This window comes from Danio rerio, chromosome 8, assembly GCF_052040795.2.
Source record: "Danio rerio strain M-AB ecotype USA chromosome 8, GRCz13ab, whole genome shotgun sequence".
NCBI classification, from domain to species: domain Eukaryota; kingdom Metazoa; phylum Chordata; class Actinopteri; order Cypriniformes; family Danionidae; genus Danio; species Danio rerio.
Genome location: NC_141028.1, coordinates 48,348,015 through 48,374,535, shown reverse-complemented (window position 1 = coordinate 48,374,535; position 26,521 = coordinate 48,348,015). Strand labels below are relative to the sequence as shown.

The following is a 26,521-nucleotide window of genomic DNA, read 5'->3' as shown; positions in this document are numbered from 1 at the left end:
TTAATCTCACACAGCATAAAAAGGCTTTCACTCCGCTTTTGTATTACATGTGTGATTTAAGTGTGATATGTTTTACAAAGGTTAACAGACAAGGAACAAACAACACAGAATTATTAGCAGGACAGAAATGCATTTCAGTGAAAATCACTGGGTATCATACACATAGACATCGCATTTTTTGACACACCTGTCAACATTAGGATGTGGAAATAAGAGATCCCATTATATTATTATTATTATTATTATTATTATTATTATTATTGTTCACAAATGATAGAATAAATAGTATACAAAAAAAACTGCAAATAAATTAGCGAACAGTTTCGCCTATTAAAATGAATAGCTGTTATAAAGAAATTGAATCAGGTTATCAAATCTCAATAATCTTTTCTGCACTGTATAACTTATAGTCTTATTAAAGAGCAGCGAATGAATCTCTCATTTAGATATTTTGTCTTAATACATTAAATAACAAAGGTGTAACTAAAAATGCAGGTCTAGAATGAAAGCATTCAATTCCTTTCCTAACTGTTTACTCTCATTTAAAACAAAATTAGTTGTTTAAAAGAAAGCTCACCTAAATTAACATGTTTAGTATTCATTCATTTATTTTCTTTTCAGCTTAGTCCCTTTATTAATCATGGGAACATAAGGAGAACATGCAAACCACACACAGAAACGCCAACTGAGCCAGCTGAGGGTTGAACCATCGGCTATTATTATTATTATGTGTCTGTCTGTTCAAACACGAACCCAAAACCCAGAGTGTCCACTTTTGCTCCCCTTCAAATTGCGTTTACAGAATCCGTTTGAGAAACAGCGACTGACAGTCTAATATTAAAGATTGCATACCTGTAGGAGCGGCAATGGCACCTGCAATGGAAAGGAAGGGAATGCCAACGTTTTTATATTTATTTTAAAGTGTTTTAATGCCTAAATAAAATGAAAGCACAGAACAATTTCACAGTTAAGAGCAAGGAGCATCCTCTGGTGGTTCGGCGGTATGGGTTGCGTGTAGGGAGGATCGGCTTTTTCATGTTTATTGCCACCCTTCATTTAAAGATTTAGAAAAATGGGAGAAATAAAGGAAATACCTTGTAAATGTAGGGAGGATCGGCTTTTTAATGTTTATTGCCACCCTCTATTGAAAGATTGAGAAAAATGGGAGAAATAAAGGAAATACCTTTAGAGGATGATAGCAGTATAGAATTGTAAAATACAGAAAAATCTTGAGAAAAACAGGAGGGTTGACGGATGTTTATGGAAATACCACTACAGTATATACTGTATAACTAAAGACTAATTATGCTTATATACTGCCCACCATATACACAACATCTTACATTTTCTGACTGTGTTGTAATGACACCTTTTATAATGCTGCTTTGGAACAATAATTATTGTGAAAAATTTTTATAATGCTGCTTTGGAACAATAATTAATGTGAAAATTTATATACAAGTCAACTTTAATGGAACAATTAAATAAACACTGAGAAAAGCACTGTTAATTTGATATTTAACCTCTTAACCTGCAATCACTTTCACCTATAGTTTACCATGCTTTACTTTGTTTTATACTACTTTGAGTTATATTGACCCTTAAGTAAGAACCTAGCAAATGTCTAGTTTCAAAGAAGATCAGACTTGTGAACAGAGACCACAGGGTTCAAGAGCTACAGACATTTTTATTTGGGTAAGCCATTTTCTGGAAGACGCTCAAAATGGGGCACAGGTTAAGAGGTATTTTACTAGCACTTTTCCAACAGACGAAATGTATCAGTGTACGATCAATAAATAAATTCAATCCTCAGTGTATTTCAGTAAAAACTCCAATTAAAAACTCAGAAACGTTCTTAACGCAAAATCAAGTATTTATTTCTCAGCAGTAGCAAATGGAATCACTGACAACTTGAAGGAGGCAAAGAGAAGCATTCAAAGGGTGAAGAGTGGGGATTCAGAAGCTTTGGGGGTTTGAGAGGGACTGATGGGCATTTAGCTGGTGGCCTGGAAGGCTCCACGAGGGTGATACTGCATGTCCCGGATGCGTCTCACCGATTGGATCTGAGGCAGAGCGGCCCCGAACTCAGAACACTCCTTAAACTCTCCTTTCTCAAACAAATACTGGAAGCCTCTGTATCCTGGGTATTGATAGCCCACCCAGCTGTGACAGAAATATGAGAGAATGAATATTACATGCATCAATTTTCCTATATATACAGGATGTTCATTGTACTTATGTCAGTGCTTTCTGGGGGTTAGTCTCCAAAACACACTCTAGAGCATAGGTCTCAAACTTGATTCCTGGAGACCCGCAGTTTTGCTTCAACCCTAATCAAACACAACTGATCCAGCTAATCAAGGTGTTCATGACTACATGAGACTATAAAGCAGGTGTGAGTTTGAGGTGGTTGGAGCTAAACTATGCAGAGATGCGGCCATCCAGGAATTCAGCTTGAGACCACTGCTCTAGAGAGATTCATTCATTCTGGAATATGGTTGGCAGATTTGTATAACAAATATTATATATATATATAAGTCAGAATTATTAGCCCCTTTTGATTTTTTTTTCTTTTTTTTAAATATTTCCCAAATGATGTTTAACAGAGCTAGGAAATTTTCACAGTATGTCTGATAATATTTTTTCTTCTGGAGAAAGTCTTATTTGTTTTATTTCGGCTAGAATAAAAGCAGTTTTGAACCTCCTTGAATTTTTTAAAAAACAATTTTGGGACAAAATTATTAGCCCCTTTAAGCCAATTTTTTTTTTCGATAGTCTACAGAACAAACCATCATTATACAATAACTTACCTAATTACCCTAACCTGCCTAGTTCACCTTAATAACCTAGTTAAGCCTTTAAATGTCACTTTAAACTGTACAGAAGTGTCTTGAAAAATATCAAGTAAAATATAATTTACTGTCATCATGACAAAGATAAAATAAATCAGTTATTAGAAATAGGTTTCTAAAACTATTATGCTTATAAATGTGCTGAAACAATATTCCCTCCATTAAACAGAAATTTGGGAAAAAAATAAACACGGGTGTCAGGGGGGCTAATAATTCTGACTTCAACTGTGTATGTGTATATATATATATATATATATATATATATATATATATATATATATATATATATATATATATATATACACTATCAAAAAAAAAAAAAAAAAACTTTAAATATCTGCATTTAATTACAGAAGTTTACAGTAATTAAATGGATGTTGAATTACAGAAATTATCGTAAAATAACCAGGAATTTTACCATACAATAACGACTGTAAAATTACAGAAATTTACCGTAAAATAATGACTGTTAAATTACTGGAATTTACAGTAAAATAATGGATATTAAATGACAGAAATTTACCCTAAAAAACAACTGTTAAATTACAGAAATTTACCTTAAAATAATGACTGTTAAATTACAGAAATTTATTGTAAAATTACAGATGTTAAATTACAGAATTTACCATAAAAAGAATGACTTTTAAATTACAGACATTTACTGTAAACTACCGGATGTTAAAATACAGAAATCTACTGTAAAATAATGGATGTTAAATTAAAGAAATTTACCATAAATTAATGACTGTTAAATGGCAGATATTTACCGTAAAATAACAACTGTTAAATTACAGAACTTTACCGTAAAATAATTGACGTTAAATTGCAGAAATTTACCATAAAATAACGACTGTTAAATTACAGACATTTACTGTAAAATAACACATGTTAAATTACAGAAATTTACCGCAAAATATCAGATGCTAAATAACTGACATTTACCGTAAAATAACAGGTGTTCAATTATAGAAATTTACTGTAAAAAAATGACTATAAAATTACAGAGTTTTACCATAAACTAACAGACGTTAAACTACAGAATTTTACCAGAAATTTAGATTAAAGTAAATTTCTGTAATTTAACGGTAGTTACTTTAGGTCTTTTTTCCAGCACCCCAGCTTTTTTTTTTTTTACAGTGTACATAAATAATATGCAGTATTATTTTGTGCTAACTAATGGAAAAATGTTAATAAATAACCCTAATATTGCTTCTTATTTTACAGTCATTGTTTCATACTTTACAGGTTTCATAAATAAACTGACGCTGTAAAAATGATCCATCAATTCAAAGTTTTTATTTTGCGTTTAACAAGTTGTTTTTAATTTATTTCACGTTTTTGAACTGCGTTATGAGACCTCAATTATGATTAACCTTTGATGTTTTAAATTTAACTTTGCAATTTTGATTTGCAAAGACAAAAGATTTTTATAAGATTGAAACGATGACTATCAGAAATAGTATATAGACTGTACTCATGTCAGTGCTTTTTGGGGGTTTTACTCACGTGCCACTCTGCACACGAACTGAAGAGACTTTCTCATGGTATCCATGAGCGTGGAAGCTGGGAACGTCATCGTCTATGATCTCAATCTTCTTCCCAGTGAAGCTTGGGTTCTCGTAGAGGACGATCTTGTGTTCCTGGCTGTCCTGTAGGGACGTATAATGTAATGTATATTGTGATGTTTAGTTTAAACATTCGGACAGAAAAATGTTTTAGGATCTTATAGACCCTTTTCACAAGCCTGTTACAATGTGTTTAATGTTCATCAGCATCTTAAATCCTTGAATGTATTTAATATTTTGATTTGTTTTTTTTAAACGTATGAACATTTATATGTATTTATGCATGTATTATATCATCTTTGCTTCAAACAAAAACGAATTACTGCTCGCGCAAGGCATTTCTAATGTAACGTCAATGGGACAGGACAGTAAATTTGACATTATTCTCTCTTCTGTCTCGCACTATTTTTTTTTTCCTTTTTCTGAAAGTCTTTATAACACCATTGTAAAGTTTTTCTTTTATTATTTGAACAGATTATATTGTAAAAAAAAATTATTTCCATTCACTGGGCTCTTAGGTTTTCCCAACTATGGCGTCTTCAGCTATTTAAACCTAATGTATATTTATATATTTTTTATGTACACATTCACAAAGACAGATGCTTAACACATTGTTGTGGAGTATATTTTCTTTATAAGTTATGGTCTGTAAATCAGACCAGGTTTAGTGTTAGTAAAAAAGCACATGTTGTTGTACAAAATGCGTATACAATTCTGGTAATAACATCAGTATTAGATGCACTGTATGTGAATTCTTGCAAGCAATATAAATAATAAAAAAAAGTCTTTTATTGATTCATTTAAAATATTTGTAATTTTATTAAATTATTTATTTATATGGCTTTGTTGTTTAAAGTTATAACTATTTTAGAATCAATATTTTTAATCAAGTTTACAAGTAAATTCATTAAATGCTTTTTAAAATCATATAACACAGCCTATAAAGTTTGTTTAAAAATTAATAATCTAATTTTCATTTGTTTTAAATGTATTTTTTCCAACTATTTTATTTTTAGATTAGTATAGTTAATTATTTCCATATATATAGAAATAGAAATTATGTAGAATTTTTATTATTTGAGAAAAAAAAGCATCCCATAAAGTTGCTAAATACAAAATACACAAGTTTTGATTTGTGTAAAATGTTTAGTTTTAAAATAAATTATTTAATTGAATTTTAAGTTTTAATTTTAAGTTTTTAATTCAAGTTAATTGTGTTTAAATCAGTACTTTACACACGTGACACTTTCACAATTCTGCTGTACTGTATTTAGTTACCACTTTGATGGGGCGGAAGGCGACGATGCAGTCACTGCGTCTGCTGTTGGTCCAGGAGTCCCAGCGAGGATACTCACCCTTCTCAAACACATACTGTTCCCCCTTACAGCCGGGCTGCTCAAATCCCACCCACCTACAACAACAAATGCACATCTATGACATGCTCTCTTAATACAGCACAGTTCTACAATCTGATTCCTCAAGCAGAGTTACAAGCGTGTTGATATTACAGCCCAAAAGCTCTGGGACATAAAAGTATGAGCAGAGTTTCATTTAGTCTGGAGTGGTTGCCAGGTTTGTATAATTAAAAGCAGCCTATGGACAATATAAATCAGTGTTTCTCAACCACATTTCTGGAGGACCATGAACACTGCATGTTTTGGATGTCTCCTTTGTCAGTCACACCCATTACAGGCCTTTCAGTCTCTGCTAATGAGCTGATGACCTGAATCAGGTGTGTTTGGTTAAGGAGACATAGAAAATGTGCTGGTGGTCCTCCAGAAACGTGGTTGAGAAAGTGATTTAAATAACCCCAATTACCAGTCAAACAAGCCCAAACACCACAAGCCAAAGTACATAAACTAATATACACTGTAACTGTAAAAAAAGATGCAGGGTTGCACACAATTCATTCATGTTGTCCCAACACAAATACATTAAGTTCATGTAACTAATATAAGTAGATTGAACATAAAACAATTAAGTCCCCCCCCCCAAAAAAAAAAAAATCTCCAGAATTGTTTAGCTTCAGATTATTTTAAATAAAAAGTTTGGACAAGCAGCAAATATATATATATGCTTTAAGCGTATACATAAGTCATGGGTGTCCAAACTCGATCCTGGAGGGCCGGTATCCTATATGGTTTAGCTCCAACTTCCTTCAACACACCTGCCTGGAAATTTCTAGTATACCTAGAAAGAGCTTGATTAGCTGCTTCAGGTGTTTTTAATTGGGGTTGGCACTTAAATATGCAGGACACCGGACCTCCAGGACTTTGGGCACCCCTGACATAAGTAACATAGATTTTTTGTTACCGTAATAATGTTAACAAAGAAGCCATATGGTAAATAATTTATAAACAATATTGAGCTGAAGTTGCTTTTATATTCACATTGGGTCACTTCTGAACAATGACAGCCTGTGACGTGCTGCCTATATTGTTTACCATGCTGAATATTCGCTCTGACATAGCATGTAAAGTGTGGCTTAGAATATTAATAAGTGAAATTCCTGCACGCTGCCCGGCCAACCAATACATGCACTTCTAACTGGCGAATGACATGAACTAGTGGGTTGTCAGCTGTCGTGTTGCGGTGGGCGCGTTCACGATATCTGGCGTGGCTTTGAAACACAGTCCCTCCCCTGCAGTCCAAAGTTGATATGATAACAAAGAAGCCATTGCTCCTTATTTTATAGTCAGTGTTTCATGTACTGTTTTCATAAACCAATTAAACTTGCAAAGTTTAAGCTTTTTTTTTGTAATTCTTGAGGTTGTCTTCAATTTATTTTACACTTTTGAACTTGTTATGGGACCTCGATCTCTACCCTGTCAGCCTTTTATGTTTTAAAGTTAACTTATTAACTTATACAATTATTGTATTTTAATTTACACTACCAGCTCACACAATATGTAATTTAAAACTACTAAAAATGACAATAAAATATAAATTTAATAAACATTTCAACAGCAAATATGTCAGCAGAGAGCAAGGTTCCATACACAGTAATCCAAAAGCATAAATAAATGGAAACACATGGATCACAAAATACATTACATTACAGTGTTTCTTAAAAAAAAAAAAATTCATCCAAAGATGAAAATTCTGGCTACATTTACTCACTCGTGATTGATGTTTGAGGTTTTAAAACTCAAAAGAAGATATTTTGAAGAGTGTTGGAAACTAGTAACCATTGATAGCATTAGTCAAAATATCTCCTTTTTTGTTCAGCAGAGAAAAAAAAAACTCAAACTTGTATGGAACAAATGAATGGTGAGTTAATGATGACAGAATTGAAATTTTTTGACCACTTCCTCACAGAAATCCCCTGACTGAATCATTATCTCTTTCTTTAGTTTTACCATCTATCTTTGGTCAATTTTAATTTATACATGATCTGAAAGGTTTTTAAAATTAGCCCAATTCCACAGTGAAATATTGACGTTTTCTCTGCTCACTAGTGAAATGAAAAATCCGGAGTGGAGTATTTGAGCTGTGGCTTCAATTCACTCACATATTGTAAAAACTTATAATTTATAATTAAAAAATAATTTAATGTAGTTGCCAAAATGTTCTAATGATGAAAAAGAAATAGATAGCATTGGTGAGTAAACTGAAGAGCAAATTTTAATTTTTTATTGAACCATTCCTTCAACTTTCTTTTTGTGAAGTAACAAACTATGTTTATGAACTGACTTCACTGGAAGCACAGGTTACCCCACGTTACTGCTAAATGGAATGGCACATCACACTCGCAGTCACACACAAACTCACGGTCCACACTGCACCAGTACTGAGCCCACTTTCTCCACGCCCGCCTCCTGGAGGTTGTTACAGGGCCCAGTCAGCTCATGACAGCGGCCTTGAAAGTTTTCCTGTTCGTAGATCACCAACTATAGGAAAAAAGAGAAGGTATTAAAAGAAAATAAGCAAGAGTGACAGACGCACCACGGATATTCTTATTTATTTACCTTGAAGGCACTGGCAACTGGTTGTTTTTGCTTGGTTGCAGGATTCTGGTGATCAGTTGCCATAGTGAACCAGGATGGGTGTGATGAGCTTCGTTCCGAGATAACGTTAGGAATAGGAAGCAAGCAATATGTATTAGCGTCAGTTGTGTGTATAATTGAATATTACTAATGCACTTCGTTGTATTTAATACATCGATAAATCAAATAGTGATGCAAATAGCACACTGATCAAATAATAAGGCATAAATAGTGTGTGTGTCTTACCAGCTCCGGGATGTGCCAGTCGCTGTGTGGTGGCCTCTGCGGCTCAATATATATGGCAAGCTCAGGGGTGGAAACACTGCCAAAACATGTCTTTGTCCAGAACAAACTCATCGTCAGGTCCTAATAGGCTGACCGGCTGGCACTGGGAGGGCTGAAGTACCAGCCAAACATCCTCATCCTCGCCATCCTACCCTCCCTTTTCTTTTGATACCCCACAAAGTTATTTCATTAGTTGTCAGTTTTCACCCAGCCATGCTTTGTTTCCATATCCCATGATTCAGCACAGCCTGTGCCAAGAGTCCAGGACCTACAACAAGAGTGACTGACTCTGGGTGCGGAGCTGAAAGGGACAGGCTGATGCATCTCTGCTTTTTACAATTACCGTCCTTTCAGGAACATCTTAGTTTGATGAAATCAAATGAAAAAAATACAAAATTGAAGTCAGAATTATTAGCACTCCTGTTTATTTTTTTCCCCCCAATTTCTGTTTAACGGAGAGATTTTTTTCCAACACATTTCTAAACAATAGTTTTAATAGCTCATTTCTAATAACTGATTTATTTTATCTTTGCCATGATGACAGTCAATAATATTTTACTAGATATTTTTCAAGACACTAGAATTCAGCCTTAAGTGACATTTAAAGGCTTAACTAGGATAATTAGATTAACTAGGCAGGTTAGGGTAATTAATAATAGTTTGCTCTGTAAACAATCCAAAACCAATATTGCTTAAAGGGCCTAATAATATTGACCTTAAAATGTTTTTTCTTTTTTTTTTAAATGTTAAAACTGCTTTTATTCTAGCTGAAATAAAACAAATAAGACTTTCTCCAGAAGAAAAAATATTATGGGACATACAGTGAAGATTTCCTTGCTCTGTTAAACTTCATTTGGGAGATATTTAAAAAAAGAGAAAAATCAAAGGGGGGCCAATAATTCTAACTTCAATTATTTATTATGTCAATGTTAAGTTAAATTGAGTATCACATCCATTTTGGCTCCAGTAATCTTTCATAGTTGTTTCTAGTGAGTTTAAAGATTTTAGCTGGTTCAGGTATTTTGTGTTTTGGAACTCTACAACACTGTGGGCCATACAACCACTGGCCACTTCATTAGGTCAAATTAGGTCAACTTTTTGTTAAAGAGGTCCTAATATGCATTTTCACTTCGTTTTTATTGTAGTCAGTGTGTTGCGTTTATGTTTGGGTTTTAAAAACTTTTACTAGGTAAAACATTATTAAAGTCCAAGGGGAGATATTTACTTTAAAAAAAGAACAAGAATAAAAACAAACAGCTCATTTGGACTGCAAGATTTGTTTTCCAGGATTAATGATGTCACAAAGTGGTCCAAACCCTGTGGAAATTCAAGTGGTAGGGGAGGGAAAACACAACATTAAAGGGCACCTATTTTACCTCTTTTACAAGATGTAAGATAAGACTTTGGTGTCTTCAGAATGTGTCTGTAAAGTTTCAGCTCAAAATACCCATCAGATTATTTATTATATTTTGTAAAATCTGGCCATTTTGGTGTCTGAGGGCAATACAGCTGTTTTTGTAAGCCTGTGGCTTTAAATTCAAATGAGCTGCTTGTCCCTGCCCACCACTCCAACGTGCGTAACTCATGTGTTACATCAAATAAACAGCAGTCAGTGATAGAGATAGACATGGATAAGGCTGAAATAAGGTCACAAGTCAAAAATACCAAGTAAGTTTATTTGATGTATTTGCGTCGGACACTATTTAAGCCTTTCTGAAATGATGAGCCGCACAAAAATGCAGTTTGAATTACAAACACACATATGCACATTTACTACAACCGCACTCCTATATCACATTGTGGTGAGCCTCAAAATCACAGAGATTTTGATACTATTTAATCATCAGTAAATAAAAAATAAACTTGTGTTTTTATAACTTCAATATGACAGTGGAAACACTATACATACACACAGTTCTGTCCAAACAGCTTACAAAAGTTGATTCTCAAATATGTGTATGAGCACGTATATTACTGTTTAAAAAAAACTTAAAGATAATATAAGCTGATCTATGATGGCTGATGACTGCAGCACTGCAGTGGAGAGATTAGAGCTGCTGGATTTACATGTAAACTCATCAGCTTCTCACAAAATAAATTCAATTCAATTCATGTTTATTTCTATAGCGCTTTTACAATGTAGATTGTGTCAAAGCAGCTTAACATAGACGTTCTAGTAAATTAAAAATGTGTCAGTCCAGTTTTTAGAGTTGAAGTTCAGTTTAGTTCAGTATGGTTTGCATTTCATTGCTAAAAGTCCAAACAGTAAAGAGTAAATCCATAGATACGCAGCTCCACAAGTCCTAACCAAGCAAGCTAGTGGCGACATGAAAGTAAGAGGCTGTTGGAGAGAAAAAAAAAAGTAAACCTAGTAACTTAAGCAATGTTTTTAACACACATCGCCAGATTATAACTGCCATCTTTAAAGTCATCAATGTGTATTTTACAAATTTTAAATGTTATATAAGTGTTTGTTTTGCTAGCACCTGTATTCAAATGTTACTAATAAGTTTTAATCTCTGACAAGTAAGGTGCTCGTCTGTCTGGCTCAGTGCCAGCCTCCATGAACAGATGGAACTTGCTGCCTGGGCAAGGGGGTGTGGCAGTACTGACACAACTTGTAAGCAATTCACCAATCACAATGCATTAGGACAGTTAACCAATCACAATATATTTCATTTTTAGAAGAAAGGACTTATTCAAACCCAGAGCTAACTGAGTTGTTAGTTCCAGGAAGGGAAAAGGCACTGTAACCATTTAAATAATGTAAAAAAAAAAAAGCATGAGAATGTTCAAGTAGACCAACCGAACAAAAGAAAGACTGAAATGAGCACAATAGGACTCCTTTATTGCTAACTTCCAATTCCAGCATCAGAGATCCTGATAGAACTGGTTTCCAGCTTTTGAGACCCAGAGTTTATCTTCAACTTCATGATAGAACACACCTGCATCTAATTTTTGAGTAATGAAGTCTTTAGTTAGACTTTCAAGTGTGTTTGATTAGGGTTGTGTTTAAACTCTGCAGGATAGCGAACCTTGAGGGCCAGAGCTGCCCACCACGAAGAAACAATTAGCTCATCTGTTTTTAATAGGCTACTCGGGATCTTCTGATGAGAACAAATCAAAAAGCATCAAGAAGTTTATGTTTTTATTGTATTGTGTCCCAAACTTTTCAGCCCGCAACCCCCAACATAACAATGTCAGTGACTCACGACTCCCATTTTTCTCGAATGTGGTTAATATACAAACGTTGCACACACAACCATAGGCCTTTATAAACACAAGCATATTAACAACACAAAAATGCACCATTCTAATAACCATAGACAGTCATTCATTCATTCATTTTCTTGTCAGCTTAGTCTCTTTATTAACCCCGGGTTACCACAGCGGAATGAACCGCAAACTTATCCAGCAAGTTTTTACGCAGCAGATGCCCTTCCGGCCGCAACCCATTTCTGGGAAACATCCACACACAAATTCAAACACACACACACACACACACACACACACACACACACACACACACACACACACACACACACACACACACACACACACACACACACACACACACACACACACACTACGGACAATTTAGCCAACCCGAATAACCTGTGCCACATGTCTTTGGACTGTCGGGGAAACCGGAGCACGAGGAGGAAACCCACGCGAACGCAGGGAGAACATGCAAACTCCACACAGAAATGCCAACTGAGCTGAGGCTCGAACCAGCACTACCTACTGCGCCCCTGCTTCACCCCAACCGTAAACATTTATTAATTAATTTATTATTAACCTCAATGATCATATTTTAATGTATTAGAGTGCCATAAAGATCGTCAGAAAGTTTAACCTGGCCTCATGAAATTAATCTGCTGCAGCTGACACTATTGTTGTGTGGCTACTCTAAACACTGATGCATTTTTATTTATATCAAGGCTGATACATTTTTATTTGTATGTTGTTGTTTCTTTGATGTAACTATTAACTATCTTTTGTGGGTTATGAATAAAATATGGTAATTCTAAGAGTTTAATAAAATGTATTCGAATTTTGGAATGTGACGTGGTGGCGCAGTGGGTAGCATGTTCGTCTTACAGCAAAAGGTTGCTGGTTTGAGCCTTGGCTGGGGCATTTTCTGTGTGAAGTTTGTGTAGGTTTTCCACAGGTGCTCGCGTGGGTGAATAAAATATGATAATTTTAAGTTTGATAAAAGACGTGGTACAGGTAAATAGGGTATCCTAAAATTGACCGTAGTGTATGAGTGTGTGTGAATAGATGTTCCCAGTGATGGGTTGCGGCTAGAAGGGCATCCGCTGCGTAAATCATGTGCTGGAAGTTGGCGGTTCATTCAGCTGTGGCGACCCCAGATTGATAAAGGGACTAAGCCGAAAAGAAAATAAATGAATGAGTTTTGGAAATCAACATGCGACCCCTCATCATTGCCCTGCGACCCCCCAGGGGGTCCAGACCCCCAGTTTGGGAACCGTTGTTCTAGGGGGGCTTTGTTACAACCTTGAACCTATGCTTTGATTAAAAATGTTTAGTAAGTAGTTGTCATTATATCATGTTGTTTGCAACATACACAAATACTTAATTGAAGATTAAAAATTATTTTAATAAAATTTTAATAAAGATGTGTGAGCTGTTTTCCTCATGGGAACAACATAAACAAACAAACAAACAAATAAATAAATAAATAAATAAATAAATAGATAAATAAATTAATTAATTAATTTATTCAACATGCGACCCCTCATCATTGCCCTGCGACCCCCCAGGGGATCCAGACCCCCAGTTTGGGAACCATTGTTCTAGGGGGACTTTGTTACAACTTTGAAACTATGCTTTGAGCTTGGCGTTGATTGATTAAAAACGTTTAGTAAGTAGTCGTCATTATGTCATGTTGTTTGCAACATACACAAATACTTAATTGAAGATTAAAAATAATTTAAATAAAATTTTAATAAAGATGTGTGAGCTGTTTTCCTCATGGGGACAACATAAACAAACAAACAAACAAACAAATAAATAAATAAATAAATAAATAAATAAATAAATAAATAAATAAATTGTATTATATTAAACAAAACACTTTTTTTGTTATTAAGATGTAACTTATTTATGTGAAAGTCCAGTAACATGAAGACCACCTGTTTTTAACATATCCTGCACATCAAATAAAACTTCTGAGAAGTATTTGAGAGCAATTTAAAATTTTGAGAGAAGGGAGAGAGAGATTTTCCCCATTTTTCCCATTCACAAATAGATTTAATTTTGAAGTTTAGAGATATACCGCCATCTTGTGGTTGTCAGCATTCTCCAAATGCAAATAAACTTAATATATAACATTTCTTAAACTTCTAACACACCACAAAAATTCACCATTATTATTATTTTTTTACCCTGTCCCTCTGGGATCCAGGACGAAGCAGTATAAGATCGCGGCAGTGGGGGGAAGGAAAGCTGTGTTTATTTTCGTCCAGCCACAGATGGTTTTGAAGACACACGGAGAACGACAGTCGGGCATGAAGACGCAGCTTTGGAGAGGAAAAAAAAAGTTGCATTTTTAGCAAGCAGAACTCGACCACCAGACATAAGTTCTCAAGATGTTATTCCACATAGTTATGTTGGCATTTTTAGCTCTGAGCGTCAGACCCGGAGAGGCTTTTCCCAATTACAAAGATGATTACATGGACGAGGACTTGGCCACCTTTGACTATTATAAAGGCACGGAGGATGATGAGTTTGAGGAGGGCAACAGGACGCGGGAGTGTGAGGAGTGTGTGCCGGAGCTCTGTCCGCCCGCGCTGGGCTGTAGAGCCGGGCTGGTGATGGATGTTTGCGGCTGCTGCTCTCAGTGCGCAAACCTGGAGGGCCAGACGTGTGATCCCGGCCAGAGAAGCGTCTATTATGGGCTGTGTGGAGAGGACATGGAGTGCAGACCGGACAGGTCGGATGTGGAGGAGCCTGAAGCTCAGTGTGTGTGTTTGTCTCAGGATCCTCTGTGTGGATCAGACGGACAGACTTACATGAATGTCTGCAAGTATAAAGAAGCGGCTTATTTAAAGCCTGGACTTAATGTGAGCGACGGGCCGTGCAGGACAGGTATGAATTATGCAAACTAGCCTAGATCATATTTTTAACCAGCAGTATAAACATTAAAAAATTTTGTTTGCTCATGGCGATTTAGATTCTTTTGTAAATTCACTTTGCATGTGATGCAGAAGAATTATTGTCTCCCAACACACATTTAATTTAATCACAGTTTTAGTTTTTTTTTTTTATTTAATAAATCTAAAATATGTGTTACAGTGGTGTATTAAACTACTTATTTATTCAATTTTCTAAAGAAATAAAACAGAAGTGTTTTGCCTAGACATTTTGCAATGCAATAGCTGTTTATTGAAGTGTTCATTTAACCAATTCCTAAATTTAATTTTGTGTATTCAACACCAAATCAGGAAAAGTTGAGACAGTATGGAAAACGCAAAAAAAAAGAAAAAAAAGAAAAGAGATTTACAGATTTACTTTTATTTCATTGCAGACAATACTACAGCACATTATTTAATGTGTTCCTTATGATATTTCTCTTCAAAATAAAAATAAACACATATTACAATTTTGGTTCTTGCAACACATTTTAAAAAAAAAAAAGTTAGAACAGAAAAGCATTTACCACATTGTAATGTTGCAATTACTTTTCACAACACTTAAAAGACGTTTAGGGATTGAAGACACCAAATGATAGTGTTTCAGCTGTAAATTTTGTCCCATTCTTCTTGCAAACAAGTTAAAGCAATGCAAAATGCACCTCACATTATCTATTGGAGACAGGTTGGGACTGCAGGCAGGCCAGTCAAGTACCTGTATCTGCTTTCTTCGCAGCCTAGACTTCGCACTGTGTGCAGAATGTGGTTTTGCATTGTCTTGTTAAAATATGCATGGACTTCCCTGGAAAAGGCAGCATATTGTGCACCAAAATCTCTATGTACTTTTTAACATTAAAGGTGGCATCACAAAACTGCAAGTTACCTTTACAGAGGGCACTGACACAACTCAATACCATAACATGCCCTGGCCGTTGGACTTGTTGCTGGTAACAGTAGATGATCCCTTTGGTCCTCAGCACATGGTGTTAATTTTTTTCCCAAACAATACCTGAAATACTGATTCCTCTGACCACAGTACACGTTTCCACTGTGTGATGGTCCAGAGAAGTTGCCAGCACTTCTGGACTCTTAACATAGGGCTTCCTTTTGGCACAATGCGGTTTTAACTGCCATTTGTCAATATAATTTTTTTTATTTTAGTACTTGACAAAGGTTTGCCAAAGTAATCCTGAGCCCATGTGGTGATATCGCTTATAGATGAATGACTATTCTTGATGCAGTGCTGCCTGAGGGATCGGAAATCATAGTCATTCAGCGTAGGCTTGCGCCCTTGTTGTTCACGCTAAAATTCCTCCAGATTCCTTGAACTATTTAACTATGTTTGGCACTATTGAAGGTGAAACATCCAAATGTCTTCGAGGAACATTGTTTTTTAACATTTCAACAATTTTCTCACGTATTTCTTGGCAAACCAATGTTCCTTGGCCCATCTTTGCTCCTAAAGGACTTTCTTGGATTCTGCATTTGTAGCACATCATAATTACAATCACCTGTTGACATCACCTGTTTCAAATCATATCGTTATTTACCCAATATACCTTATTACTAGCCCTAATCTGTATCCCAATCAGTTTCTTTGGAATGTGTTGCAGGTTTGAATGACAGGAAAAGATGTTGACCATACAAAACATTTATTTTGTGTTCAAATTGTCTGCAATATATTAATCTGTCCGTCTGAATCAATGCCAAGTTCATTTTATTTTTACAGCATAAACAGCCACATGACTGACTATAATATTAATGCAGTTTGGCACAATTTAACAGGGGAATTTAACCATCAATAAAAAACATTAGCTAAATATATGTTAAATAGATAAATCTGTTTGTCTGTCTGTCTGTCTGTCTGCCTGTCAGTTTTTGATATATAAATAAACATGTTCAGTAGTGTTTATCTGACCAAAATTGATTTATTTTTTATTCTCATGCAGAAAGGTGTCAGGTTTGTTTTGTTTACCTCTTTCTTAGATTCTTTCACTCATGGAGCTGAAGTGTTTTCCTCTCTAAGCCGCCAGCACTTTGGGATTTTTGAACTTGGCCCCTATAATTTTCCCAGTGGCTTTAAAGAGGGGATTTATGACCTTTAACCAGCCCTTCTAGTCTACTCACATAGGAAGTGGTTTCTGAAAGTGATCTCTGATATGACCTCTTACCCTGTTCTCTGTTCCTCTCTCTATTTCTGGAAAGAGCCCATCATCAAAGTGGCGCCGCATAATCTGGTTAATGTCACAGGCAGCAGTATAGCGTTTCTCTGCGAGGTGTTTGCATTTCCTATGGCGCTCGTGGAGTGGAGGAAAGAGGGGAAAGAGGTTATTCTACCTGGTGATGACCCCCACATATCTGTACAGGTAAAGTGCTTCAAAAATGCTAATGTATAGCTCTGAATTATGCAGACACAGAGCTCTATAAACTCTACAGATATTCATGTCATTCATAAAAGCCTGTTCATCCCCTTCTTTGGCCATGTTAAAACCATTGTATTCTTTTCAGACCACCTCCCCCTCCTCCCCAAATAAGATCATACGCTGTAAATAAAGTCAGCAGGTTTTATGGGAATATTTCTGTGTTATTTTATTTGCTGTGTGTACAGTACTTGGCACTTTTAGCGATGTAGAACATCACTGATATTAATAAATCATTTTGGACCAAAACGTCACTACACTGTAAAAACATTTACTACGATCTACTCAGTTTTTAAGTCTTTGTAAAATTAAAAAATGATAACTGATATCTCTATTTGAAACTTTTTCTCTAAATCAGTGATTCTCAACCGGTGGGCCTCAGCGATCCTGCAGGTGGGCCCCAAGATAGCTTTAAATTACCTTAAATATTATGCTATAATTATTCGATTTCATTATTAAATATGTCATATTAATATAATCAAAATAATGGCATCTCGGATTGATTACATCAGACTCCGTGCAAAAATAGCCTCATTTTAAATAAAGACAACACTCTGGCTTAAACTTCCTACACAACTAGGACTACATTCTCTATTGTTTGAGTAAACCGCCATGCAAATTTAAAGGTACTGTGATTAGAGTTAATAATAATAATAGTATAGTATAATAATACAGTATACAGTCCCCTTTACTATACTTGGGGATTAGGATCCACACAGACCACAGGTTGAGCGCCCCCCTGCTGGCTTTACTGACACCACTTCCAGCAGCAACCTAGTTTTCCGATTTTGGTCTCTCATCCAGGTACTGACCGGGCCTCATGTCTGCAACTCGCACTGTCCGTTGATTCAAACTATATGTGCTCTTTTTGTGTGAACACTTTAAAATATCTGCGTAGTTGTCCAAAAGAATGTCCCGCGAGTGTTTTATAACGGACACGCACATGTACAGGAGGATCTAGTGAGACTTGGTGGTGTTTCAGTGGTGAACAGCTGTTCCTGTCCACAAACTCCAATAACATCCAGCTGCAAGTCCAACCGTCTTCAGATCGATGCGTTTCTCCGATTAAGAGTGGTGTTGCTGTATTTTACATTTCTTTGTTTAATTTTAGTGGATATGAGTAATAATAAAAATCTAATAATAATAATAATAATAATAATAATAATATAATATATATATATATATTATTCACTTTTCACAAAATGCTGTAGAAAAATAAGAGTATGAGCGATCTAGCAGTCTCAGATCGCTAACGGACTATACAGTTGAAGTCAGAATTATTAGCCCCCTGAATTATTAGCACCCCAGTTTATTTTTATTTTTTTACCCCATTTCTGTTTAACAGAGAGAATATTATTTTAACACATTTCTAAACATAATAATTGTAACAACTTATTTCTAATAACTGATTTATTTTATTTTTGTCATGATGCCAGTAAATAGTATTTACTTTAAATAATACTAGATATTTTTTCAAGACACATCTGTACAGCTTAAAGAGACATTTAAAAACTGAACTAGGTAAATTAGGTTAACAAGGCAGGTTAGGGTATTTAGGCAAGTTATTGTATAACAATGGTTTGTTCTGTAGACTAGCAAAAAAGTTTAGCTTAAAGTGGCTAATAATTTTGTCCTTAACATTAAAAACTGCTTTAAAAAATAAAAAACTGCTTTTATTTTAGCCAAATTTTGTCAATTAAGACTTTCCCCAGAAGAAAAAATATTATTAGACATAATGTGAAAACTTCCATGCTTTGTTAAACATCATTTGGGAAATATTTAAAAAAGGAAAAAAATCAAAGGTTGCTAAAAATATTCTGACTTTAACTGCGTATCTACTACAAATCGGACTAACGGACTACAAGCTTCTGTCATGCACCACACATACTCACAACCAGTTTCTGATCAGGACTGATTGCATACACACAGCTAGAGGATTGTTACGAACTGATTACATAGACTATAAATAAAGCGCACACACACTTCATGGCTGTTATTTGTTGAACAGTTTTGTGAACATTTACGACGCATTTTCCTTGCTTTGTCTTGCTGTGTTTTTGACCCTCGCTTTGTTTTGTTTGTTTATTTCTGTCTGCTGCCTGCCGTTTGACCATCTGCCTGTGTATTTGACTATGACTCTGGATTTGCCTACATACAGTACATCTGTTTAGTCCTGATTGTGACCGTTGCTTGCCTGACCATCTCTGTATAATAAACCCTGCGTTTGGATCCTCACTCCCTGTTGTCAGCTTCACCTTACAAAGAGAATAATAATAAAAGTCAAAATAAATGTTTTGATAATAATTAAAGGTTTAAAATAAGCATTTTCTTTTCACAGAAGGAGTTGGGCCTTAAAGTGAAAAAAGGTTAAGAACCCCTGCTCTAAACGTACAAAAACCATAAAGACATATGAATATTATTATTTGTAAGTTACATACTTTTTGATTTACCCAAAGAACATGAGTAAACATGACACAAAATAAACGTTATATATTAATAAGCACTACAGTTTTCCCCACAGTCCAAACATATGCGCTAAAGGTGAATTGAAAAAGCTAAATTGGCTGAAGTGTATGTGAGTGTGTGCAAGAGTGTGTGGATGTTTCCCAGTGTTGCGTTGTGGCTGGAAGGGAATCTGCTGCGTAAAATGTGCTGGATAAGTTGGTGGTTCATTCCGCTGTGGCGAGTCTTGATTACAGTTTTTCTGTCGCTTTGGTGCATTACTCACTACACTATTTACATTCGCACAACAGTTCATGCATTTCTCAAAACAATTAGTCATTTGTGCACATCCTAGTAGCAGTTTCTCATTCTTTTCAACAAATTGTAAATGCTTTTAGACATGCATCAATTGCTTTCATACAACTCTCTGCTATTTATAACATTATCATTTGCTTATGACATGTCAGTCAAAATTAACTAAACTTGTAAATGCTGAATGGTCACTCCAAATAAAACTAATAGTCCTCATTTCATTACTTGAGTCATTGCATACAAAAATAGTGAACTAGTTGTCAAAATCTGTCAAACAAATTTTATAAAACAAATTTAAATCTTTATTTTCCTGAAAATGTCTTTAAAATTTAACAATTTGATGAATGATTTACAGACCTGTGTATGTTGTAGGCTCAGTTCCAATATGTACTGCAATATTGTGTACAGTTGTGCACAGCTCTACCTAAAGGGAGTTTATGTTTGTTGTAAATAAGGGTGTATTTATTCTTTTGCACAATGCTGTGAATAAATTAGGATTGCAAAGAGCAAATGCAGTAAAAATGTGAAACATACATATTTAGTGTCTTGTACTCAGATAACTCACTAAATGCAGTGATGTCTAACTTTACTGTAGTTTTAAATGGCTGTGCAAATAGTCTATAGTGCTGTCTTGAGCATTTTCAGGAAGTGTCACCAAAATCAGACTTTTTTGCATTGAAAAAATGTACAGAGTAAAGTGTCATAATGAAAACATGGCTAAGCCGTTTGACTATCTTGTTCATAAACAATGGTGTCAGGACTTTTCATTTTGACGATACTGACAGTTTGATTGACATGATTACTTGCTTTTGAGGAATGAACTATCCATTTTGAGCAAGTGACGCGCTTTTGCAGGTTATCAGCTAGGTTTTGCAGTTTGCACTAATTGTTTTGAGAAATGCATATATTGTTGTGCAAATGTAAATAGTGTAGTGAGAAATGCACCAAAGCGACTGAGAAAAACTGTAATAAAGGGACTAACCTGAAAATAAAATGGATAAATATAGATGAGCCCAACTCCAATAATCACTTAAAGAATTATTTATGTACTGTGACTATGCATAGTTGATTGCCCTTGTAAATAAATTGAAAACAAACAAACAAACTAACAGATAGACAGACAGATAGATAGATAGATAGATAGATAGATAGATAGATAGATAGATAGATAGATAGATAGATATAGATAGATAGATAGATAGATAGATAGATAGATAGATAGATAGATAGATAGATAGATAGATAGATAGATAGATAGATAGATAGATAGATAGATAAAATGCTCAACAATTTCCTAATTCATAAGCAGATAAATATGTTCATGTTCAGTAGTACTTGTTTATCCTGTTACAAAAAAGGCTACCCACTTACTGGAACAATCAAATCTGGCTCATTGCATAAGCAATGGTTAAATTCTACTTGTAAAAATAACTTATAGATGCTGCAAATTCTGTAAAAGTCTAGAGCTAATGACTGTTTCATAAAACATTTGAAAAAAGTCTTTGCAAAGAGGACTTGGTTAAAGGGATAGTTCCCCCAAAAATGAAAATCACCCTACCTTTTATTAACTTTCATGTATCCTTGTGTTTAAAGCAGTGAATGACAAAAACATGCTTTTATTCATGATATAAAACAACAAACAAACAAACAAACAAACAAAAAACTCAAATAAAAATGAAGTGAAACAAAAATCCACTTGTGAAACTTTATAAATGTGATCTCTCGCTTCTGCTAACTGTCATTTGCATATTCACAAGAGATTGGGTTCTTCTTCTTTCTTGATATGCAGTGGTTGGTTTATTAAAGGTGTAATTCTGCAATCTTCTTCTCTAAAGTATGAAACAGATAATAGAAGAGATACTGGCGTTTTTAGAGAATGACATAGATTTTTTAGTTTTGCTCTGTACTTTGTGCTTCTGCTCTAATTTTGGGGTAACTTTATTTTTTCTTAAAATGATCCTTGGTTCCAGACAGATAAACTGATTAAATCTTGCAGACAGTTAAAAGTGAAATATTAAAACTGCATGCAAAATAACAGAAATAAATAATAAATGCACTAGGAGTCAATGTATTAAACAATACAAAGAATGGCCTAGACTTTCACAATTTCTAAATACACATCCAAATGCAAAACCTAATACAAGTCATATTTTGTCTGAAAACACAGTTCTTGGTCTACTGGAGTAGACACTAATTGGCTTCAGTTCAATGTAAATGATCCAATACTTCTGTAATACATACAAAAAAGATTAAAGAAGAGCGAACAAACAGATCCAGGATGTTCCTTATTTTTTAATTAATTCACCTTATTGTAACATTCAACAACTCTGTTAACAAACAGAGCCCTTTTGTGAGGTAGCTTGAACAATCAAGTAATAAATAACATCATATCTTCACTTTTGTACTTCAGTGCAACAGTAAATATATATAAAAAAAATCTAATATAAAGACAAATAGCACTTCAACTCAAAATACCCTGCAGGCATGTAAACAAAAGTAAGTAAGTAAGTAAGTAGTAAGTAAGTAAAGTAAGTAAAGTAAGTAAGTAAGTAAGTGCCACAGGGTTTGCAAAGTCAGTAATGTGCTTTTTAGGAACTGCACTCTTACCGTACGTTCACACCGAAAGCAGCAAAAGCGTCTAAGGTCGCTCTGGCTGCCCTGTCGACAACGCTGTCTGCCTTCAGCTCCGGCGGCGAGAGCGTCAAAACTCGCTACATTGATCTCGTATTTAAAGGAGCCATTGCAGCATGTCAGTTACATTCCTGCATAAAACATGTTTCTAGCGTGAAAATGTTGCACACTTCTTATCAAATTCATATAACAATGGAAGATCAAGTTGCGTGTGCTGTGGCTTTGCTCTATTTATCCAATATGTGTCCATATGTCTGAAATATCCTGAAGCAGCAATACTGTTTTGTATTGTCACATCGCATGAGATTCCCGTTTTTTTAAAGATAAATATATATATATATATATATATATATATATATATATATATATATATATATATATATATATATATATATATATATATAACATTAATGCACATCACTAACTCGCCAGTAACTTATTTAATGCATGTTCGTGTAAGAAAACATTGTAAATAATTGGAAATCCGGCAACCGCATCATCAAACCCTTGATCGGAACCAAAGTTCACAGGTCTGTGTTCTCTGAACTCCTCTCAAGCGGTGGAAATCTTCATTCTGATTGCTTGCCGCCGAACCGCGTCATAGCTCATTACCATAAAGTTGACTTGATTTCAACTCTCCTCGACGCCCACATCGGAGAAGACGTGCCGTGCTGCTCCTCGCCGCTTATCGCCGCCAGCAGTCACTGAAAATGAGTGACTTCCGGCTACTTTGACGCTCTCGCCGCTTTCGGTGTGAACGTACGGTTACTGTCATCACAGAAGTAAGTTTCACAGAAGGAAATGTATGTTTTCTTTAATGAAACCTAACATTTCTACCTTATCAGGTTTAAGCCTGTTTCTGTTCTGTTCTCATCAAGGACGTTTGCATCAGCACTATAAGGCCTCATCAACTTTATAATACTTCAAGACTGCAGACATACTTACACTTTCTGCTTCAAGCTGCTTCTGTGTTCTACATTTGCCAGCATTTAACCAAAAGCGTCTCTGCAACAAAGTGATGTCATGTCGCACGTGATGTCGTGTTGCTGTTTCTGTGTCAAGAACGAGGTCTAACTCTGTGCTACCACATAACTGTAGATGTGTTTAAATATTCTGTAATGTGATGTGGATGCTGACAACGGAGGTGCGGATCCAAATGCAAGTTTATTACAAGAATGGTTAGGCAAGCAATTGTCAACATGGGGGCAAACAGACACAGGCAAATCCAGAGTTGTGGTCATAAAACAGGCGAATGGTCAAAAGGCAGGCAGCAGACAACGTAAATAAACAAACAAAACAAAGCAAGGGTCAAACACAGAAAGGCAAGGCAATATATATATTGCCCCCCTCAATTATTAGACCGTTTGTTTATTTTTTCCCCAATTTCTGTTTAAGGAAGAGAAGAGATTTTTTCAACACATTTCTAGACATAATAATTTTAATAACTCATTTCTAATAACTGATTTATTTTATCTTTACCATGATGACTGTATATAATATTTTACTAGATATTTTTCAAGACACTTCTATACAGCTTAAAGTGACATTTAAAGGCTTAACTAAGTTAATTAAGTTAACTAGGCAGGTTAGGGGAATTAGGCAAGTTATTGTATAACAATGGTTTGTTCTGTAGATTATCGAGAAAAAAATATAGCTTAAAGGGGCTAATAATTTTGTCCCTGAAATGGTACATAAAAAATTCAAAACTGCTTTTATTCTAGCTAAAATAAAACAAATAAGACTTTCTCCAGAAGAAAAAATATTATCAGACATACTGTGAAAATATCCTTGCTCTGTTAAATATCTTTTGGAAAATATTTAAAAAAAGAAGAGAAAAAATTGAAGGGGGCTAATAATTCTGACTTCAACTGTATATATATATATATATATATATATATATATATATATATATATATATATATATATATATATATATATATATATATATTCTAGTCTTGATTGGGAGGTAACATTCAAATTGTAAATCTGAAACTGCGTGATCTGGACATCTCTAATTTGGATAGATGTTCTGAATGTTTGTGTGAATCTAAAATGAACAATATTAGATAGTTAATGAACTTTTCCAAAGCTTTGATGAGTACAGTCACACTGGTGTGATCAGTCTTGGCTGGTCCTTTGAATATACAATCATATATATTGTATATCACCGGTGTGATATAAATGTTCAGAACAACATGTTTATCAGCCACTACATTCAAATATATGTTCCTGTGGTGATCGCTTGTCAATGACCATTATTTTCAAACAAGTAATGTGTATTTTAGGTTTCAGACATTTAAATGCACATAAGAGCAGAACATAACCTTTATGGTTTGTAAAATACACACTATGTCTATAGCAATATTATTTATTACAATTTTTAAACATAGGTGGACAATGTGCATAATACAATGTGCGTCAGGTACACACTGTTTAGGTTACAAGAACGTCTACTATACTTTCCTCCCAGTTAAACGGCTACTTGCTTTCATTAAATTCAGGAAAAGTTAATTAATTAACATGCTGTAAATCCAGCAGCTCTAATATCCACTACAGCAGGGGTGTCAAACTCAATTCCTGGAGGGCTGAAGCCCTGCACAGTTTAGTTCCAACCCTGCTCCAACACACTTACCTGTAGGTTTCGAACAAGCCTGAAGGACTCAATTAGTTTGATCAGGTGTGTTTAATTAGGGTTGGAACTAAACTGTGCAGAGCTGCGGCCCTTTTGGAACTGAGTTTGACACCTGTGCACTATAGCATAGACTAACATGGCAGCGCCCATCACTCTTAGATCAAATAATATTACTGAAACAAAATACATGTTCTTATACACATTTGAGAATCGGAATATCAGATATTCCAAAATGTAATTATGATGTTTATCAATATATTCAGAAAACAGAAAAGCCCAAAAAACGATATATACTTATCGTTAATCAATATTTACTTAATCATTGGGGCTGTGGTGCATCATGTGATAAAGCAGGTGTATTTTAAACATACAGGTTAAGATACAGGACATCACCTCAGCATTTTTTTCCCCCTGTAGTCACGAGGTGGTCCTCAGAAGTATGAACTTTCCAGTTGGCTACAGATCGAAGAGGCTGGTCAAACAGATTCTGGCACATACAAGTGCATCGCTCGAAATGAGCTTGGCCACGTCTCGGCCACTGCAATTTTAGGAGTCCTGCCACCAGGTAAATGATATATCTGAGCTGTAATATCATGTAGTAAAATGTTCTCTTCCATTCATTCCTTTATATATAATCAATTTCTTCTTCTTCTTGTTTCTTACTCAGATGAGATGTCCGCCTATTTGAAGAAAAACATAAACAAAATGATGGCCTATGACCAACAAGACTATGACAGAGATTATTACTAAACTTTCTGAAGACGCTCCTTAAAATCAATGTTTTTTTTTCACTTATAGACATTAAATTTGACATGAAGACACTCAGGCATGACTGTTAAAAAGCATATAAAAAACCCTCCCCCTGAGCTTTGCTACATCTGGATGATCAAACATGGAGGCGTCGGGGAAGAAGCTTAAATAAATTCCCAATGGCACAGGGCTCTGAAGCGTATGAAAAACACACAAAGAGACGAGAGAGGGAGTGTGGAGCTGTTAGAAGCTGTGCGATTCAGTACAGAGAGCTGCTACTGCAGCTGAATGTCTCTTTTGTTTCACCAATGCATTTCTTCAGAGAGACAAGCTGAATAACAAAACATGAAGAACTGTGGAGGATAGCTGTTTGAATATGACAAATATGTATTTTTGATAATCTCTTTTCATATTATAAGTGCAGTTTTAAATAAACAGAATATTCATTTGGATACTTTTAATGCTACAAAAGCTTTTTATTACAGCTCTAA

At 34.9% G+C, this 26,521-nt stretch overlaps 2 protein-coding genes across 4 annotated transcripts; one reads left to right on the top strand and one right to left on the bottom strand.

The window, feature by feature from the left end:
- Window positions 1–1,855: 1,855 nt before the first annotated feature.
- On the bottom strand, window positions 1,856–17,268 carry crybb2 (crystallin, beta B2). 3 transcript variants are annotated; one of them, XM_087263337.1, is made up of 9 exons: window positions 16,819–16,845; window positions 15,727–16,322; window positions 15,506–15,645; window positions 8,650–8,956; window positions 8,386–8,473; window positions 8,189–8,307; window positions 5,696–5,828; window positions 4,359–4,501; window positions 1,856–2,163 (listed from the first exon to the last, which is right to left on the bottom strand). In XM_087263337.1, the coding sequence occupies exons 5-9, from the start codon at window positions 8,446–8,448 to the stop codon at window positions 1,995–1,997; spliced, it is 627 nt and encodes a 208-aa protein (XP_087119463.1). In that variant the 5' UTR covers window positions 8,449–8,473; window positions 8,650–8,956; window positions 15,506–15,645; window positions 15,727–16,322; window positions 16,819–16,845; the 3' UTR covers window positions 1,856–1,994.
- kazald3 (Kazal-type serine peptidase inhibitor domain 3) lies at window positions 14,192–26,480 on the top strand. The gene is given in 4 exon segments (NM_001123319.1): window positions 14,192–14,799; window positions 17,049–17,209; window positions 25,698–25,845; window positions 25,948–26,480. Coding segments are annotated over 4 exon segments (891 nt in total). The 5' UTR covers window positions 14,192–14,300; the 3' UTR covers window positions 26,031–26,480.
- The last annotated feature ends 41 nt before the right edge of the window (window positions 26,481–26,521 follow it).

Excerpts from the sequence above, each read along its gene's own strand:
- crybb2 (XM_087263336.1), bottom strand. The coding sequence starts at position 8,448 with ATGGCAACTGATCACCAGAATCCTGCAACCAAGCAAAAACAACCAGTT. Across the intron at positions 5,829-8,188 it reads GTACTGGTGCAGTGTGGACC|GTGGGTGGGATTTGAGCAGC; the intron begins GTGAGTTTGTGT and ends TTGTTGTTGTAG. Across the intron at positions 4,502-5,695 it reads CCTTCCGCCCCATCAAAGTG|GACAGCCAGGAACACAAGAT; the intron begins GTAACTAAATAC and ends ACGTCCCTACAG.